The following is a 17,540-nucleotide window of genomic DNA, read 5'->3' as shown; positions in this document are numbered from 1 at the left end:
CCAAGTTACAAGTAAGCAACCTGATGTTCTTCGATGTGGTCTCTGTGCTTTACACAACTGGGCACACAGCAAGCTGCACCCATGCCCAGAGCTCACCTGGAGGTAGGCGTTCAGGCGAAGAGTTATTGTAGAACTTTGGTGCTGGAGAAGATTTTTTAGGATACCATGGGAGCCAGGAAAACAAACAAATGGGTCACAGAACAATCAATCCAGAATTTTCACTCTAGGCACATATGACCAGGATCAAACTATCATACTTTGGACACATTATGCGAAAACCCAGCTCCCTTGAGAAGTCCATAACGTTGGGAAAAGTAGAAGGAAAAAGAAGAGGACGGCCAGCAGCAAGGTGAATGGACTTGATTACGACAGCAATGAATGCACCACTGAGAGACCTTAAAGGCTAAGTTGAAGACAGATCATCCTGGAGAGAACTTATCTATGTGGTCACTAAGAGTCGACACTGACTTGATGGCACTCAATCAGTCAGATGACATCAATCGGAGCTGCTCTGTCAAATGCTGTGGGTGACACCGCTCTAGTGGAGTAAGCTTTTATGGGAGCAGGTAAGTCCTTCTTGTCGAGTTGATAGCATAAGGTTTTTAATTTCGGGCACAGATCGATCTGTGCCCAAAATGAGCAATTTCGGATGATTCGAGTTTGAACCAAATCACCCCCGATGTCCCCCGATATTTTTCGGGGCCGAGCCAAATCACCCGATTCGTGCCCGAAAAATTCAGGTGATTCGGGATGACGTCTCTTTGAATTTCCCGCCTTTTTGCCTCCATTGATTTGAATGCAAAAAGGTCTGATGTGACGTCAGCTTGAATTTCGGGTCCCAGGGGCAAAATAGTGGGGTGGGGTGGTAGTGCCTAATGGATGGAGGCTACCACCCAAATTTCAGGGGAATTGGGCAAAAGGCTGATTTTGGGGGAATTTTTGAAGTTTTAGTGTCTTTGGGGCAGTTTGGGGGCATAGCATGGGATCTGGGCAAAAAGAGTGGTGTGGTGTGGTAGTGCCTAATGAGTGGAGGCTACCACCCCAATTTGAGAGTGATTGGGCAGAGGGCTGATTTTTGGGGAATTGTTGAAGTTTACACGTCTTTAAGGTTTTTCCCCATAGAGAAGCATTGAGGTGTCAGCAAATGTATAGCTTCACGCGGGGGGCAAAGGGGTGGCCTAGAGCAGTGTGGGGTTGGTGGTAGTGCCAGGTAGGGGCAAGGAAACTACCTGAATTTTTTTCAAAGGATTTGGGCAGAGGGCTGATTTTTGGGGAATTGTTAAAGTTTACGCATCTTTAAGGTTTTTCCTCATAGGGTATACATGGAGCTTTCAGCAGCCCCATAACTGCACTTGGGGGGTGCTGGGGTGGCCCAGAGCGAGTGGTAGTGTAGTGCACATAGGGTGCCAACCACCCCCATGGGTTTCTAACCCATGGGGTACAGGGTTCTGTTGTTTCAGAGGTATTCTGAGTGTGGGTTCTATGATAGCTAATGAGATTTTCAATGAAACACCATGAATCCACTCTAATTTGAAGAATTAAACATAAAACATAAAAAGCGAGAGCCTGGCAGATGGCTTTGTGCATTGTCCACATGATTGGGGAAGAAGACTGGCAACATAAGTGGTTGAGATTGATGAAAAGAGGAGACGACCTTGGATAAAAAGGCGATGTGTCAGAACACCACTTTGTCTTTGTGGAAGATGAGATAAGGAGAGTCCACCCACAGGGCTCATAGTTTGCTCACCTGTCTGCAGACATTATAGCCACTAAGAAGGCTACCTTGCAGGAGAGGCGGTCCATAGAGATCACCTGCAAGAGTTTGAAGGGATGTCTCATGAGACAGGTAAGTACTAGAGAAAGATCTCAGGGTGGAGACATAATGGGGGCATCAGGGTACAGGCGGGTTAAACCCTTGAGGAAGTTCTTGATTACAGAGTCTTTGAAGAATGATGTGGAGGAGGGCAGTGAGTGTGCCATTATAGCCACTAGGTTGACTCAGAGAGGAGAGCTTGAGGCCTGTTTCTTTTAAGGAAAGAAGATAAGTACAAACGTGTTCAGCAGAGACCTTCTTGGGGTCTATGTGCTTGGATTCAAGAAAGGAAGTGTTTCCATTTATGTTGGTATGACTTTATTGTTGCAGGTTTCTTGGCGACAGAGAGAACTCGTTGCAGGGATCATGGAAAACGGGTGATATCCACCATGCGGTGAGGTGGAGTTTGTGGAGGTCTGGGTGTAGAAGTGGCCAGCTTGTTGGGTGAGTAGATGAGGAATCAGAGGCAGGTGGAAGTGGTTGCCTGCTAAGAGGTGCGGGAGGTGGGGAAACCAGGGTCCCCTGGACCACCAAGGGGTGATAACGATGCAGTTTACCTGGTTGTGTTGAATCTTGTGCAGTTCCTGAGGTAGAAGAGGGATGGGAGGAAACAGGTATGCAGTTTGTCCCACCCAGGTTGTGGCAAAGGTGTTACCTAATGAGCGAGGTCCCCTACCTCCTCTGGAGAAGTGAGGCCTGATATTATAGGCCTGATAGTTGGCTAATTTGAAGTGCAGTGTGGAGATGGAATAGAGGCATCTGCCAAAAGTGTCCAACTTTCTGCTCTCCCTATTTGGAGGGGCAGAGGTGGAGTGAGTCCTGGTTTTGGATATGGAGGACTATACCACCACTGAATTCAGTGCGGGCTGACATTGTAGGAAGTTTCCAGCTTGGTCATCCTCTGTGTGAACTCTGGAGGATTCCAAGCTTTTTGTAAGTTGAGGAAGCAAAGAGGGCTTTGCCCAGCAGGCCTTGGCAATATCCATGAGGGCAGCATTCAAAGGAAGAGAAATGGATACTCTTGTATCCACCTCTTATCAGGTCAAATAATGGGTCTGGTTATGATTTGCCTTGTTGAGCCACGGCTATGCTTAAGGAAGTGGCCATGCAAGATATGTATTCTGCATAGATCTAGTAGTCCTCTGAAGGTGAACCTAGTTTTGAGTAGGTTATGAGGTCAATGGGGGAAGAGGCTAAGGATGTGGCCTCAGAACTGGAGGACTGGGCATCACCGTCCTCAGTCTTTTGACCTGAGGTGTCCTCCGCGCTTTGAGGGGGGTTGAGCGTCCAGTGTGTCCAGCTGTGATGGGTTTGGATCAGCGGTCCTAGTAGCTTGTTGAGTGGAATGAGGTTATGGAGGGATTTTGTTCTGGATGTTGGAAGGCATGGGTGGTTTTGTGGCCGTGGCTATAGGCTTGGATTTCGGTAGGCATTGGGATTGCTGAGGGACAGATATTGGTGGTGGCTTAGATAGATTACGAGGAACCAAGACTGTGCGCTGTGGAGAGCATGGGCAATTTTTGTAGGTTTCATGGCAGTCCACTGGTCTATCTGGGATTGTGAGGGTGGATAGGGATGTACGGTATAGGCGTAGCACCACCAAGAGCTTTCATAAGGGTTGAGGTCTCTAGAGTATGAGATCATGGTGTTGTAAGACCTCTAAGTCAGGCCTTTGTCCCAGCTGGCGCAGTAAAAATTGATATGGCGAGAGTCTTCGTGCAGCCTATAGTTAGCATAGGCTCGTGAGGAGGCTGGGTGAGGGCGACTAGGGAAAAGTGTTTCAAATTGTGTCTCCAAGTCCTCCAATTGGGAGGTCTTCATAATCTAGGCCCTCCTGTGGTGCAGTGCCATGATCTGGATCGAAATCTTCCTCCTGATCAAGAAATTGATCATCGGTATCAAGTGGCTCCTCGATATCGAGGCTCTGGCATGAGGGAGATGACAGTTGGCACCGAGCAATGTCGAGTTGGTGCCTCCTGGTGATGAGATAGTCTGCATTTTTTCTTGGGTTTGTGGAAGGCAGCAGGTTCTGATGAGGACGCTAGGCGTTTGAGAGGTTTGGAGGGTGGTAGAGGCACCTCCTTCCTCTTCTGCATTTTGCTATTGGTGGATGTGTTGGAAGCGTTCGAGCCCGAGGACTCTGGGGCTGTGGATAGGGCAGCTACTGCAGTTGAAGATGCAAACTCAGGTAGTGTGGGAGCCATAGGCTCTGAAGGCCTCAAAGAGGTGGGCGCATGGGTAGAGACCGAGACAAGGGGCTGTGAGCCTGAAGGAAGCACGGCTGGGATGAAGGCAGCCTGCATGGTTTTTGTCTCAGAAGACAGAAGGGCTCGCTCCAGGGCCAAGATCATAGACAGGAGGCTCGGTTCTTTCAGGCCTGTTTGGTAATTTAGCACACTGTATACAAGCTTCAACCTTGTGGGTCTCGCCGAGGCAAAAAAGGCAGAGGCTGTGGTGGTCAGTAAATGGGAGTTTGGCTCTACAATGGGTGCAGTGTTTAAAGGTGGTCTTGCTGGCCATAAGCAGCCAAAGGAACAAAAAAACGCTGACCCCTGCACAGGGTGGGTGGGAGGGAAGTGGGGACGTGAAATAAATGAAAGTGCTGTGAAGAGTAGAAAAGAACAAAATAATGAGAAAGAGCAAAACTAGAGATTGGAGATAGGGAGGAAGGAATAACATGTTTGGGGTTTTTTTAACCTCAGAGCAACTCACGATTGATGTGGATGAAAGAAGACTGAAGAAAGGAAGCCATGACATCACCAGAAAGGGGAGGGGCTATCATCTATTTAGGAAATTAGCTTGGAATAACTCTGAGGAGGTCTCCGCACAGGTGCAAAGCCCATTTGTGTAAAGCACAGAGACCATGTCGAGGAACAGGTTAAATTGTCTCCATGCACTGGAAGAATTCTAGTATTATGAGATACGCGCCCTCTTCCATTCATAATTTTTTGAACATTGTGTCTGCTCTTTGGTTTTCTTATAAAGTTTTTCAGGTGTAGGTGAACCATACTTACCAAGTAGGAATTTCTTTGCAATAAGCCATTCAAAGGACAACAGAAATGTTAGATGTCTCTCTGATATGTAACACTACTAGTAAATAATTGTGACCGCACAAAACCATTTCCAAAAAGGTTTTAATTACATAAGAAAACATATTTCTTATGAAGTTCAGTCTAAGGACTACCTAGCATCTAATTTAAAAAAACCAAAATACAACACACACACACACACAAACAATATACATGACAAACTGAAGTTTATATTAATAAGGAACCATACTCCTAGGGAACATGCTTATGTAAAAAGATTACTCGTTTTCCTTTAGATCATCTGAAAAGTGGTATATATAAAATGGCTACATATCAGAACATTTTCAAAGTATAAATACAGATATTCTGAAGCGCAGTTTTAAGAGTGGAGGGAGATATAATGCTTGCAATCTGAAGAAAGCTGTCATGATCATTTCTGGAATAATCATGCCACCTGCCCACGCAATTTAACTACTGTTATTTTATACAAAAAATAATTTTTACAGCAGGAACTAAAATGGCTCAATATAAAAGAATCTCTGGTATGATCTATAGAGAACCTTCATTTTCACACTGCCTCTTGGCCCACCAGGCTGTTATGAGATCACATTTTTCACTGAGTAGAGGAAACAAACTGGTTAGTAGAGGCTCAGCACAGGCCTCCTATTCCCCATATTATTTTAGAGACATTTTAACTATGTTAAACTGGAAGAAAGGGATCATTTAACAAGGACTATGCTATAAATTCATAAATGCAAAATACAGGAATTCAATTCAAAGTAAGTAGTTTCACATTGTTATTACATGGGTGATTCTTTGATCAGCTATAAAAATTGGTTTTCGTTTGAATGTATAAAAACGTATTGGTTTTCTAATTTCATATATTAATAGCAATTCTCACTCCCAATCACAGCTAATTAGGTAAGAACTATTGCAATAAGTCATAGATATTAAGCTTTAGAAGTATAACGTCAGCCTCCAAAACTATAGTGACTAGCTATGAAACTCAAATATACAAAAATACATTAGTTTGAAGTGGTTGATTTTGATTCATGTTAAAAAGCTGATTTAAATAGCAATTTGAAAAATAAGCATTTTTTCTATTTGCAACAGTATAAAAAAGGCAAGTAACCTTCATTGAGGTAGCAATGCCGTTCACAAAACTTTGAATAAATTCCCTACATTTTCATAATGCATTTGTCATTATATGAGCACTTCAAATTGTTGAAATCAAATTCATAGCAATACATTACTTTATAAAACTTTTTCAAAAATACTGGAAACGGTTTTAGTAAAAAAGATTTCTTCCAGTCCTAAAAAATAACTATTGCATCTTACACTCAAATACTGTACAACAAATTCTTTAAATGTTATAATATAAAGGAAAGCTATAGTACAAAGCAATGGTTTATAATAGCTGAAGAAAGCTAACGGCATTTATTTTACTTCATAGTTTGTACAAGTCACACCTTGCACTACTCTATCTCATGGAACAAAGCACTATATTGATTTTGCTATGTATTATTTGAGGCCTGAGATATTCCCCAAAGAGTGAACTGCATGAGATAATGTTAAAGAAAGAAATTCTTTACAACATGAATGCACTGCTTATGAGGCCTTTGCAAGCTGGATAAAAGGGATTTCCGATATCGGAAATCCCTACCCTCACCACCAGGAGGCAGTGTATTTTTCTTCTGGGAGGACGTGTGGGCTTCTAAGTCTGAGGTCTGTGCGTCCAGCCCAGCAGGCAGGCAGGCTCCCTACGCTGTCTGGCATCACTTCCTGCCCACCCCACCACACCAGCTGCTCCAGCGTTGGGCACACATTTAAAGGGCCACCACCACCACCGGAGTACCCAGAGCACTTGCCCTGTATTTGGCTGCCTCCTGGTGGCAAGGGTAGGGATTTCTGACATTGGAAATTCCTTTTATCTGACTTCCACAGGCCTACTGTTTTTATCCCAAGATGTAATGACAATATACTACTATTACCACCCTAAAGCAAGCAACTTCAATAGCTATGCTACAACCACTTCCCCATATTAAAATGCAGCCCATTGTATCCAAGGGAGAAGAGTTAGAGAAAAGACCCCTGTATGTTGGCCCCCTGAAAGCTCCACCTCCATCAATGGCACTAAAGCAGTCAGTCATCGAAGACAGATCTGGATTTTGAATCTTAAGTCACTCTTCACTGGATTTTGAACCTTAAACTCTAAAGCTGGCCTCTCTTTTCTATATTCCAGAAGAAATGGTGAAACTTATCCATCAGACAACCTGTTCATATAGCATACAAATTGTTTAGCAAGCTTTTAATACACTACATACTTAGTTTATTGCTTCTTAATAGAACTGTGTAACTTTAAAGTGGGAAGGTGGTTAAAGATTTTTTAAAGAAAATCATGTCCAAAAGAGATTATTGGAAAAGGTATTTGCTAATTTTCTATCTCAACATATCTAAGAAATTCCAGCAGAATTAACATACACACCAAGTGCAACGGTATGAGGTATGTGATTTATTGCAAAGAAGATTTAACTGCAGAAGCTATGGGTCACCCGCTGATTTAAAAAGACTCAATAGATGTATGGAAATATGCGATACCGTACACGTTGACAGTATTTTTCCCATGCTAAGCCATATTTCTTCTTACACTGTCGTTCATCACGGGTTTCTCGATGAATAAGCAAACCAGTAAAATATATGACATAGAAATATGGTAAAATATGGTGAAAACCTGTAAGAACACATATATAAAAAAATTATTTTACACTTAGCCTGAAGTCTCAAGATGGGTCAAAATATAACTATACGATTTTTTTAAGAAGTCAAGTCACAACTATACTGGTTTGTAACATTTATAGAATGCCCTTTGTCTTAAGACTCCAGGATGGTAATTAAAAATAAATGTTTAAGATATACAGAAAACACCAATATAAAAAAACATCAACCAGACAGCAATTAAAGCCAATTATTAGCAGCTCAAAGCCTAGGCAAATAGGACAGTTCACCAGTCCCCAAACAACCTGAAGAGACAGGAATGCACATGCTTCATCTGGGGAAGTATTCTACAATCTGGGAAATGTCACGGAAAAGGCTCTGTCCCATATGCATCTGCCTAGGTACTGACACACTAAACAGAGCCCTCCTGGTGAATCTTGTCAGGCAGAGAGATTTAGCTAGGAGCTGGCTGCTCTGAAGATATCTGGGGCCCAAACCATTTAGGACTTTAAAGACAGTTAGTAGTAAGGATGTGCAGAACGTTCCAATGGCAAATAATTCCAACTCAAAATGGGCCATTTTGAGTCTTTCGAGCTCGAAACACCCTTTAAATTAAGGGCCTGTATTGAGCTTGGAGCAGAACCACCCCCAGAGCAGGGGACCCCGTTCCGATCAAAATGTTTCAGTATTACAAGCGCCATTTTGGTCGCCTGTTTTTCCCTTGGTGATTGGTTTTCTGGCACTGGCTTCTGACTGGCTTGCGATCTTGCTTCTTGGTTGGCTTGATATCATACCAATCAAGTGTTTTCATGGGCAACTGTGCCCCCATTGGTTGGGGAGAGGCAGAAGGGAGGAAGAAACACTTTGGGAGGGAATTTGAAAATGTATTCAAAGGGACTGGGAGGCAGAGATAGCCCTTATAGACTCTTTAAGAGGAGAGGAGGAAGGAATCAATTAAAGCTTGATTTTATGGTTTCATTTTCTCAGCACTGAATATAATGTGTTGTGCTATTGCTGCTATAAATATCTGGTTTTGCTGGATCTCAGACTAAGGCAGAACCTGGGTGCCTGCCTTCCTGGAGTTGTGGTTTGATTTCTTTGCGAGATAGTGTTGTGGCAAGAAATGGACAGTGGCAGCTCTGTTATTTCTTTGCGGCAGCTGTGATGAGTTCCATGTCTGGCCTTGAGATTAACTTGTGCTTCACTCACTGCTCTGCAATCTGATTTGCAAGGTGTACTCAATCAAAATGTGGTTGAAATTGCTCTAGTTGAGCCTATGGCTTTGCTTGCTCCTAAGGGTGCTGCTGTGTGGCAGCTGTTGCAATACTAGGAATGTAAGGAATAATTGTGTGAGAGTGAGCAACTTGTGCTAATGATGTTACTGGAGCACAGGCACTGTGGCTGGCAGTGGATTCTGGATCAGTGACCAAATTTTTTGGCCATTTGGACTGTGTTTGAAATATGTGTTCTATGTTGGGAAGGACAGATTCCCTGTTACTGTGTGCTTCTGCAGAGTTACAAAATGCATTGCACAGAGTGCAGCTTGTTCCGGCCATAGGGAACATTGGGGAAACTTGAAACACCCAATTGTTCTCAATGGTTAGTTCCTAGGGACACCAGAGTGGGTTGTGTTGTAGGGTTTGATGGGCAAGTGGGTGATTTTTAACAATTTTTTAATCTCTCCCCAAACCCCCATGGGATCCTATGCGGATTTCGGGGAAAGATTAGAAATTGGTTTAAAATTGCCCACTTGCCCATTTATTTTGTGGGCTGGGTGGCAGGTAGCACCCATCAAACCCTATAACACAACCCACTCTGGTGTTCCCTAGTAGCTAACAATTGGGTGTTTGGAGTTCCCCCATTTTTTCCTACGGCCAAAACGTTTCGAGTTGTTTCACTGAAACAGCTGGCTCAGCCACTGTTTTGAGAAAACAGAAGGCAAAATCCATTTTGTTCACATCCCTAATGAGCACCATAGATGGCTCAATACTAATCTATCTGCTGTGCTCTGAACCATCTTTAATTTCCAAATACTTTCAAGGGTAGCCCTAAGTAATCCAGATCATACCCCTGCTAACTGGGCAAAGAGGCACCTTTTACCGTGGTGATTCTCTTTATTTAGCAGGGGGAGAGTAACTGGCCCTATCCACCCCCAGCACAGTAAAACAGCTTGCTTACCTGTAACAGGTGATCTGGTAGTGGTTCCAACATTCATAAGGATTGGGTTCTGTGCCTGCGCAGACCATTGTTTGGATAGAATTTTCTAGCTCCTCGTGACGCCCAACCATCGGCAGCGCGTGGCTGCAGTACCCTTAAGCGACGGTTAGGTGTCCCCTTTCCTCCGTTTCTTGGTGATAAGCCATATATAGTCTCTGAGGACGACTGGCACGGAGTTGCAGGCCATAAGCAGGCATTGTGTGCGACGAAGACCAATCCCCAGGTGTGGAGGCGGATCCAGTCATGATGTTCCATAGGCACACATTTCTCTTTTTCCTTTCTTCACCCCACATGCAGCGGGGATGGACGGGCGGGTCTTATGAATGTTGGAACCACTACCAGATCACCTGTTACAGGTAAGCAACCTGTTTATCTGGGTAGTGGTTCCAACATCCATAAGGACTGGGTGAATCACAAGCTGTAGAATTTGGTGGTGGGTGGATGACACTATGGTAAGATTCTCTTCAAGACCGCCCGTCCAAAATCAACTGCTGCAGCCAATCTAATGTCCAAGGTGTAATGCTTGATAAATGTCTGATGAAATGCCCACGTGGCCGCCAAACAGATGTCCTGAAACCTGATGCCGGACAGGTGGGCTGTGGAGGTTACATAAGCCCTGGTGGAGTGTGCCCGCAACCCAGAGGGCGGTCAATTTCACCGTTGCGGAAGCCATGGGCTCAAATGGGGCCTCTGTAAGTGCACCCAAAACTAGTGATAGGCTCCATTTATGAGCCGGTTCCCTGAGAGGTGGGTATAGATTATTCAACCCTCTCAGAAAGTCTTTACATCTCGGGTGTGTAAAAACGGTTTTGCCATCCCAGCCTGCGTGTCGTGAGGACAAGGCTGCCATGTGGACCTTAATTGATACATTCGCCAGTCCTGATCTCTTCAACGAGGTGAGATAAAGGAGCACATCCTTAAGACCTGCCTGTCTTGGTTGGAAGTGATGCTTCCGGGCACAGGAACAAAATCTACACCACTTTGCTCTGTAGTTCCTTCTTGTTGATACTCTCCAAGTATTCAATATGATCTTCTTCAGAAGCCTATCCTCCACGCTGTTAGATTGAGAACCGACAGGTTCGGGTGGAGAATCTGGCCTAGATTCTGAGTTAGCTGATCTCTTCTCCTGGGGAGACGCTTGTATGTCTTTTTCGAAAGTCTGAGTAGCAGTGTGAACCAGGGTTGGCGAGGCCACCATGGAGCAATCACGATTGCTCTTGTACGTTCTTGGAGTAGCTTGGCTACTATCCTGGGAAGGAGCGGCATTGGCGGATATATGTAAAAGAAGCTCCTTACCCATTGAAATTGAAAGGCATCGCCCTTGGAGTGTCTGCCTAGACCCAGCCTGGAACAGTAAATCTCACACTTCTTGTTGTGTTCTGTCGCAAAGAGATCTACCTCTGGCCAGCCCCAAGTCGCAAATAGATCCTGAAGGATCTCCGTGTGCAACTCCCATTTGTGCTGCTGTAACACCATCTCTCTGCTCAGCGAATCCGCCAAGCAGTTTAGGCTGCCTTTGATATGTATTGCTTGCAAGTGAAGACCTCTCGGGACACACCAATTCCATATCTGCAAACTGAGGTTGCACAGGGCCCGTGACACGGTACCTCCTTGTTTGTTCACATAAGCTATCGCCGTGGTGTTGTCCATTTGTAGCTGGACTACAGTGCTCTTTTGAATGTCCTGGAATGTGAGCAGAGCCTTGTAGGCTGCTAGCAGCTCCAAGAAGTTGATATGCATACATGCCTCCCTCTGGTTCCATCGGCCCTGAGCCTTTCTATTCCCGATATGGGCTCCCCAGCCCAGCATGGATGCGTCGGTCATCAGGGTACACGACAGTAAAGGAGTTCTGAATGGTGTCCCCTGTAGAAGATGAGCCTCCTTTGTCCACCAGTGTAAGGACAACAGAACCGTTTGTGGTAGCAAAAACTCCTTGTTGGGGGGGTCGCGTCGTGGGCAAAACCAACGAAGGAACCAAAGTTGCAAGGTGCGCATCCGCAACTTCGCATAAGGCACTGTAGTGGTGCACGAGGCCATCAGGCCCAGAAGAACCTGTATCGACCTCGCCTTCTGCCGTGGCACCCTCTGGAATCGCCGAACCTGGGCACATATGCGAAGGTACCACTCCACTGGCAGATAAGCCGCCTGCTGGAGCATATTGAGTCACGCCCCAATGTACTGTAGACTTCTTTCCGGTGCCAGATGGGATTTTTTCCAGTTGATCTGGATTCCCAAGTCACTCAGCAACGATTTCACAATCTCTATGTCGGAGAGTAACTGTTCTTTGGTCCTTTCTGTAAGTAGCCAATCGTCGAGAAATGGGTAAACGGATAAACCCAGTACCCTTAGGTGCACTACAACGACTGCCATGCTCTTGGTGCTGTCACCAGACCAAAGGGCAGAACGTTGTATTGATAGATCTGAGTCCCTAGCGTGAAGCGTAGATACTTTCGATGGCTCTGTTGTATGCCAATATGGAAGTACGCATCCTTGAGGTCGAGCATTGCAATCCACTGCTCCCCATGGAGTAGGGGAAGGATGCCTTGCAATGTTGTCATGCGGAATTTTTGTACTTCTATGTACTGATTGAGCCAACAAAGGTCCATTATCGGACGAATCCCTCCGTCCTTCTTCGGAATCTGAAAGTAGCGGGAATAAAATCCCGACTGGCCCTGAGCCCACTGTACTGGTGATATGGCCCCCTTCTGTAGCAATTCCTCCACCTCCTCTCGCAAGACAGGAGTGTCCGGTGTGAACCTCATTTCTTGATAAGGAGGGGTCTCCCAGAATTCCAGAGCATAGCCCATCGCAACAATTCTTAAGACCCACTGGTCTGATGTTATATGTTGCCATGCTTGAGCATGACTTGCCAGTTTGATGGTATTTCCGGCAGGCGTCAAGGTGATCTTTTTCCTCGCGCTCTTGGTGGTGTGTATTGTCTCGTGGGGAGATGGGGCCAAGATGATGGTGGCCAGTGGGCTCAGTAACAGATTGGGCTCAATAACAGATCAAAGCTGCTGCTTAGGTTGTTGGGCAGTCTTAGAGCGGCCTTGCTGATTATTTCTGTTCCTCGGTTGGTACTGACACCAGTTGTATCGATTGTATTGGCGTTTGTAATCCCGGCGATCAGGTTGGCGGTAAAAACCCTGTCACTTCTGATAGGGTTGATACCTCTGATAAGGTTGGTACCGGGTGGTACCGAGTTTCTGGTTTGAGAAGGAACGTGCTGTTAACTTGGACTTCTTCCATTGTTCCATGGTTGTATCCGTATCATCCGAGAAAAGATCTTTCCCTCCAAATGGTAAAGCTTCAATACGGTCCTTCATATCTTGCTGTAGCTGGGTGCCCCGTAACCAAGAATGACGCCTCGGAACAATGGCGGTAGTTAGTGTACGCGATTCCGACTCTGCCAAGTGTTTAGCGTTGGCTAGCTGTTGCCTTGTGGTAGTAGTTGTTCGTTGGAAGGTTGCTTCAAACTTTTTCAGAAATGAATCGTGATCCAAAGATGTCCTTTGATCATACAGAAGTTCCCATAACGAGTGCGTGTATCTGGCCTGGCACGCAATATAGTTTGCAATCTTAATTGAGAGGCAAGCGGTCGAATAGGTTCGCCTACCCAAAACATCTAATTTTCGGCCCTCCTTGTCTCCTGGAGTCGTATGATGCTTGCCCCCTTTTGCGGCTGTAGCACAGTCTATCACCAAGGAGTTTGGTGTAGAGTGTCTTATCAGATATTCATTCTCTTCTTCCTGAATGCGTTACAAGACTTCTAGCCGCTTAGAGGTAGGGGTCGAAGTCTGGAGCACTTCCCACGCAGACTTCGCCGCCTGCAAAATATGAGGCAACATTGGCAGGTACACTGGCTGCAAGCCCGCCGCTTTGTTCATCATATTGTACACTGGATCATCCAAATCCAGCGTCTTTTGTTTCACATCCAATCCCAATACACGAGCCATTTCTGCTATTTGTTGGTGATATCCCTTCATCTCCTCATTTGGGGAAATGGAAGGGACCAATGCCACATCATCACTTGGATCCGGGAGTGTCGGTTCCTCTGGGGCATCTGGCTCTGTCGCATCCGATGAGTAGCCATCAGGATCCTCGCCGTCATCCCCACCATCATCATCTTCATCCTCCGATGAGGGAGGTGGTGGTGAAGCAGAAGGAACCCTGTCCACACGCCGCGAAGGAACTTGAGGTTCTGTTTGGAGAGACACAGTCTTTCTGGTCAGTGTTTCTCTCTGAGGGGGTTGTGGGATTGAGTGGAGTGGCAGGTCAGCCTGAAGTGAAACTGACCTCCTTGGCAAAGTCTCTTTTCGTGGGAGTTGTGTAGTCTGCAGTGAAACAGATCTCGTCTGTACAGTCGTTCTCAACGGTGCCATAGGCCAATCTGCTTGCAGGGAGATTGACCGATGCAAAGCCACAGGCGCGGCTGTCTGCACTAAAGATTCTCTCACTTCCTTCTGTGGATTTGGATGGTCTCTCTCAGATAGCCACAGCTGAAAGAGGGAATACTCATCCGGGGAGATGGTGCAAGTACTGCGCCACCCTCCCAGGGGTAGCAGGCCCGTCGTAGGAGTTGAGGGACCCGTAAAATAAGGTGTTCTTGGTAAGGGAGGGGTGAGAAACCCTTGAAATGTTTTAGTGGAGGGTGTTGTCTCTTCTGACCGTAGCATGCAGTGCAGAGTGCTCTCAGCATCCACGGTTTGATCTGTCTGCACTTCCAAACATATTCTGTCCATCTCATCTTCTTGCACTGGTTCCAGTACGGAATCATGAACTATTACTATCTCTTGGAAGGGTCTCGTGTCCTCTGTGTCCATTCCCAATATCGGTATTGGAATTGCCTCCAGTTCTGTTGGTTCTGTCAAAGCCTGAACTGCTAGCGCCGGGCTCGACACCGATGCCGTAACCTCTGCTGTAAAAATCACCCTCAATGTCGAAGCCATTCTCGAAGTCGACAGCCTCTGTAGTGTATCTCTCGATGTCGACGCTGCCTTCGACACCGATGACGGAGTGTTTTGATGTCATAGGAGATTGGTTCGTTGTCGGCGCTGGCGAAAGTGAAGCTGCACGGCGCCTAGGGTTCCGGTAGGACTGCAACCCGGTCGGAGAGGGTGTGTGCTCTGAGTTCTTCCCGGCATCTTTAGGCTTGTGTTTCTTAGCCCTCTTTTCTCGCAGCCCCGACAGCAATGTCAAGCTTTTTCGTTTTAAGGCTCTATCCGGCTTCTTAAATATTTGGGCTGCAGTCGAAGTCGACGCACTCGAGGTCGAAGCGTTCGATCTCGTGGCGGATTTCCCTGCGCTTTTCCTTGATGTCGAAGAATGCCCCTGCGGAGCACTCGACACGGCGCTTCCTGATGACGTCGACTCAGAGACTTTAGACTGCGCCATAGCAGGTCTCGAGTCCGGGGCTCCCCGATGTTTGGGTTGCAGAGCCTGTTCCATTAACGCAACTTTTAGACGAGCAGCCCTATTTTTAAGAGTCTGCTTATTGAAGGTAGCGCAGATTGGGCAATTTGATAGATTATGCAACTCTCCCAAACAGAAGAGGCACAGATCATGACCATCCATAGAAGGGAGTTTCCCGCGGCAATCGCAGCACCTTTTGAAGGTGGTCTTCTCCCTAGGCTTTTCTTTGCCCGTACTAATAAGAAAGCCAGATTAACCAAGCCCTGGGGCCACAAATCTCACCAAAGAGTAGTCCGTGTTCGATCCAAGTCTTTCACCAGTCTTTTGTCCGTCGTCCTTTCCAAGTCGTTTCCGGTTGTTGTTGTTTTTGGTTTTTTTTAAATCAGGTCGTCTCAGCTGAGCGTTGTCCAAAGGTTAGTCAAAGTCTGTGCCTAATCCAAGTCCGTGTCCGTTATCCAAAAGGGTAGTCAAAGTCTGTGCCAGTCGTAAAAATCCAAATAGCAATCTGAGGAGCAAAAGTTTCCCGAAGATGTGAGCGCTTTGGCGGTCAACAAGAAACTGAGGAAAGGGGACGCCTAACCGTCGCTTAAGGATACTGCAGACACGCGCTGCCGACGGTTCGGCGTCATGAGGAACTAGAAAATTCTGCGCAGGCATAGAACCCAGTCCTTATGGATGTTGGAACCAGATCTTCCAGTGACTGTTGCTGGTGTCTATCTTATGTTTCTATTTAGAATGTGAGCCCTTTGGGGACAGGGATCCATCTTATTTGTTTGTTATTTCTCTGTGTAAACCGCCCTGAGCCATTTTTGGAAGGGCGGTATAGAAATCGAATTATTATTCTTATCATCATCATCATCATCATCATCATCATCATCATCAAGACAGATAACAGTGGCCAGCTGATTCTCCAAGAGCAATGTTGGATTCAGAAGAACCTGCAAGCTGTGCACCTGCTCTTTCAGAGGGAGTATACCAGCCTAGTTAATAAGCTCCCAAATCCAAGCAACTCACCCCCTCCAATGTACTCATGTGCTCCATGGTGCTGTGGGTGGGTGTCTTTTTATTTTCTAAAAACTTTTTTTGCAACAGCAGTAGAAGCAGCAGCTCTTAACAGTACTTGGAATCAGCAGCTAACATCCTAACTAATGAAGCACTTGTGGAAGGACACTGCACTCATGCAAAGCTGTTGCGCAGGCTACTTGTGCCAAATCTGGAGCTTGTGTTCCAGACCGATGTTGCACAACTGCAAGAATGACTGCACTTGTTCAAATAGTTGTGTAACCTGAGGCACATCTCATATATTTCAAAGGAAACTTTTGTACAAGAGCGCTAGAGAGCAATTCTTCAAATCCCTGCTTTTAGTGCAACTTTGCCATCTTTTTGCCATTTTGCTTGTTACTCAAGCACGTCATTGGGCAGAATGTCGACCTCCAAGAACAATTCTGACAGCATGGTACTACTGCCTTTTTCTTTCAAGTCTAGAACCCAGGGACATTTCTTGCCTCATTACAGACAAAATGAAACGAAGCAGCTAGCGGGGCAACCCATTTTTCTCAGAGCTTCCAGGTGCTGTTTGAAACCACTGCTGTAGCAAAAGCATTTAAAAATAATATATGCCCCCACTCAACACCATGCCTCACCCAAATTCCAGGCTGTCAGTGGGAACCAGGTGAAGGGTTAGGGACAAGACTGCTATATTCTGATGGTGCATTAAACTATTTAGTTGTCATCTTACAACAGAGTTCTCTTAGATCTATGCAAACAAATATTTAATTACACAGAAATTCTAATTATGAAGAACCTATTATCTAAAATCAGTAATTATCAATGCACAGATTGGGAAATGAAACAATAGAGGCAATACAAGATATCAACAGAAGATATTTTGTGACCTTACCACATGGTAGGGACCACGCCAGAGCCATGATGATATCCCCTAGATAGTTTGGATGGCGCACCATGCCCCACCAGCCAGAGACCAGAAGGTTTTTTCCAGTTGCAGTGGGAATAACTTTCAAATCTGCATTGGGATATGTATAAAAATATATTACTATATCTGTGTCATAGGGTACAGTAACAAAATGCAGAAAAGGATTGAAGTAGAATTAGTTTGCCTAAACAGCACTTACGAGCAAGTTTTGGATCTTTTGGATTCCTCCGAAATGCATTTTTCTGTGAATTTGCACCACGAAAAATGCAATACCCAAGGACTTCATGAAAGAAAAAAAGACATTATTTACATGTAGAAAATACCCAGAAAACAGCATATGTTCTATTATTTTCTTCATTTCACATTAGAAAAGTGTCAAGGGGAAATTATTCTCATGAGTTCCATTCTTTTCCACCCTTAT

General features: G+C 45.5%; 1 protein-coding gene across 1 annotated transcript in view; it reads right to left on the bottom strand.

Moving 5' to 3' along the window:
• Window positions 1-4,929: 4,929 nt before the first annotated feature.
• The window catches only part of LBR (lamin B receptor), a 38,586-nt gene continuing 25,975 nt past the window's right edge, over window positions 4,930-17,540 (bottom strand). The window contains exons 12-14 of the mRNA XM_053307822.1: window positions 17,319-17,399; window positions 17,087-17,209; window positions 4,930-7,573 (exon numbers count right to left, since the gene is read on the bottom strand). Coding sequence (XP_053163797.1) covers window positions 7,413-7,573; window positions 17,087-17,209; window positions 17,319-17,399 — 365 coding nt within the window. The 3' untranslated portion in view covers window positions 4,930-7,412. The remainder of the gene's footprint in view (window positions 7,574-17,086; window positions 17,210-17,318; window positions 17,400-17,540) is intronic.

This window comes from Hemicordylus capensis, chromosome 1 (genome assembly GCF_027244095.1).
Source record: "Hemicordylus capensis ecotype Gifberg chromosome 1, rHemCap1.1.pri, whole genome shotgun sequence".
Classification (NCBI taxonomy): Eukaryota; Metazoa; Chordata; class Lepidosauria; order Squamata; family Cordylidae; genus Hemicordylus; species Hemicordylus capensis.
The sequence above is the reverse complement of the archived record's forward strand: the minus strand, read 5'-3'. Positions and strand labels throughout refer to the sequence as shown.